Source organism: Tachysurus fulvidraco, chromosome 26 (assembly GCF_022655615.1).
Source record: "Tachysurus fulvidraco isolate hzauxx_2018 chromosome 26, HZAU_PFXX_2.0, whole genome shotgun sequence".
Taxonomy (NCBI): Eukaryota; Metazoa; Chordata; class Actinopteri; order Siluriformes; family Bagridae; genus Tachysurus; species Tachysurus fulvidraco.
The window spans coordinates 301,340-303,839 of NC_062543.1; the positions used below are offsets into that span (position 1 = coordinate 301,340).

General features: G+C 44.2%; 1 protein-coding gene across 3 annotated transcripts in view; it reads left to right on the top strand.

The window, feature by feature from the left end:
- Positions 1-2,309, top strand: part of pdha1a (pyruvate dehydrogenase E1 subunit alpha 1a) — a 10,326-nt gene extending 8,017 nt beyond the window's left edge. For all 3 annotated transcript variants that reach the window (XM_027179547.2, XM_027179549.2, XM_047809556.1), the window contains 2 exons: positions 587-695; positions 1,497-2,309. In XM_027179547.2, coding sequence (XP_027035348.1) covers positions 587-695; positions 1,497-1,661 — 274 coding nt within the window. In that variant the 3' untranslated portion in view covers positions 1,662-2,309. The remainder of the gene's footprint in view (positions 1-586; positions 696-1,496) is intronic.
- The last annotated feature ends 191 nt before the right edge of the window (positions 2,310-2,500 follow it).

The following is a 2,500-nucleotide window of genomic DNA, read 5'->3' on the forward strand; positions in this document are numbered from 1 at the left end:
GCGAGTTTAGAGTGTGTGTGTGCGGGTTTAGAGTGTGTGTGTGCGAGTTTAGAGTGTGTGTGTGCGAGTTTAGAGTGTGTGTGTGCGAGTTTAGAGTGTGTGTGTGCGAGTTTAGAGTGTGTGTGTGCGAGTTTAGAGTGTGTGTGTGTGTGAGTTTAGTGTGTGTGTGAGTTTAGTGTGTGTGTGTGTGAGTTTAGTGTGTGTGTGTGTGAGTTTAGTGTGTGTGTGTGTGAGTTTAGTGTGTGTGTGTGTGTGTGTGTGAGTTTAGTGTGTGTGTGTGTGAGTTTAGTGTGTGTGTGTGTGTGTGTGTGAGTTAGTGTGTGTGTGTGTGAGTTTAGTGTGTGTGTGTGTGAGTTTAGTGTGTGTGTGTGTGAGTTTAGTGTGTGTGTGTGTGAGTTTAGTGTGTGTGTGTGTGAGTTTAGTGTGTGTGTGTGTGTGTGTGTGAGTTTAGAGTGTGTGTGTGTGTGAGTTTAGAGTGTGTGTGTGTGTGTGTGTGAGTTTAGTGTGTGTGTGTGTGTGTGTGTGTGTGTGTGTGTGTGAGTGTAGTGTGTGTCTCTGACCTTCTGGCTTTGCCCTGTCTCTGTAGTTACCGTACACGTGAAGAGATCCAGGAGGTACGCAGTAAGAGCGATCCTATCTCCTTGCTGAAGGACCGCATGATCAGTAACAACATGGCCAGTGTGGAGGAGCTCAAGGTCTCACACACACACACACACACACACACACACACACACACACACACACACACACACACACACATACACAGTATGCATGTTACACAGATTGCTAGAGAGAGATGGAATGGCAGGTAAATGTGTGTGCATGTGTACACGTGTGTGTGTGTTGGTATGTGTGTGTGTACACGTGTGTGTGTGTGTGTGTGTGTTGGTATGTGCATGTGTACACGTGTGTGTGTGTGTGTGTTGGTATGTGCATGTGTACACGAGTTTGTGTGTGTGTGTGTGTGTGTGTGTTGGTATGTGCTTGTGTACACGAGTTTGTGTGTGTGTGTGTGTGTGTGTGTGTGTGTTGGTATGTGCATGTGTACACGTGTGTGTGTGTGTGTGTTGGTATGTGCATGTGTACATGTGTGTGTGTGTGTGTGTGTGTGTGTGTGTGTGTGTGTGTTGGTATGTGCATGTGTACACGTGTGTGTGTGTGTGTGTGTGTGTGTGTTGGTATGTGCATGTGTACACGTGTGTGTGTGTGTGTGTTGGTATGTGCATGTGTACACGTGTGTGTGTGTGTGTGTGTTGGTATGTGCATGTGTACGTGTGTGTGTGTGTGTGTGTGTGTGTTGGTATGTGCATGTGTACACGTGTGTGTGTGTGTGTGTGTTGGTATGTGCATGTGTACACGTGTGTGTGTGTGTGTGTGTTGGTATGTGCATGTGTACGTGTGTGTGTGTGTGTGTGTGTGTGTTGGTATGTGCATGTGTACACGTGTGTGTGCTTTAATAAATAAACACGTTTAATAAACGTCTCTGTTCCCTGTAGGAGATCGATGTAGAAGTGAGAAAGGAGATTGAGGACGCAGCCCAGTTCGCCACCACAGACCCTGAGCCTCCACTGGAGGATTTGTGTGATCACATCTTCTACAACAATCCTCCTATAGATGTGCGTGGCACTAACCCCTGGGCCAAGCTCAAATCTGTCAGCTAAATCCACACCAGCAGTGAACATAGTACACACACACACACACACACACACACACACACACACAGTTTAAAGCTTTGTCCTTCTCCTAAGTAAAGGGAAAAAATATCACTAATATTAAATACTGCCTGAGTGTGAGCTCACGTGATTTACTGAATTAAATGTAGCATTAAATCTATCAACAGCAGCATGGAAGAGCGGAAGGTGTTAGTACATGTGTTAGTACACTGTGTGTCACTAGTGATCAGATGACCCTGTGTGTGTGTGTGTGTGTGTGTGTGTGTGTGTGTGTGTGTGTGTGTGTGTGTGTGTGTGTGTGTGTGTGTGTGTGTGTGCAGTGATTTATTATTTATAAGAGTTTTTATTTAATTGCCAAAACAATTGTGATTGTGAAATTATTTAGAGCAGAATGAAAACACAGGATTGTGGGAAATGTTACAGATTTGCTCTTGTTGTGTGTGTGTGTGTGTGTGTGTGTGTGTGTGTGTGTGTGTGTGTGTGTGTGTGTGTGTGTTACTGGTTTAGAATGATAGATAGATAGATATTTCAGTTCTATAACAATAAAGGACAGGGTGTATAAGTGAGTGTAATATTGTAATATCATTCACTCCGGTCAAGGGCACAGTCATTAAAGTGAAATGTGGTCAAAGGTCATTCTGTCTCTTTTGGTCTTTATCATTCACAATATCGATAAGAATATTAAGTCTCTAATAAAACAGATTACATACAACATAACACTGCTAAACCTGGAGGCAGGTGACATCACAGGAGGTGACCAGAGGATGTCAAGTGTCAAAATGAAGTGTCACAGTGAGATGTCACGGTGTAGTGTCACAGTGAGATGT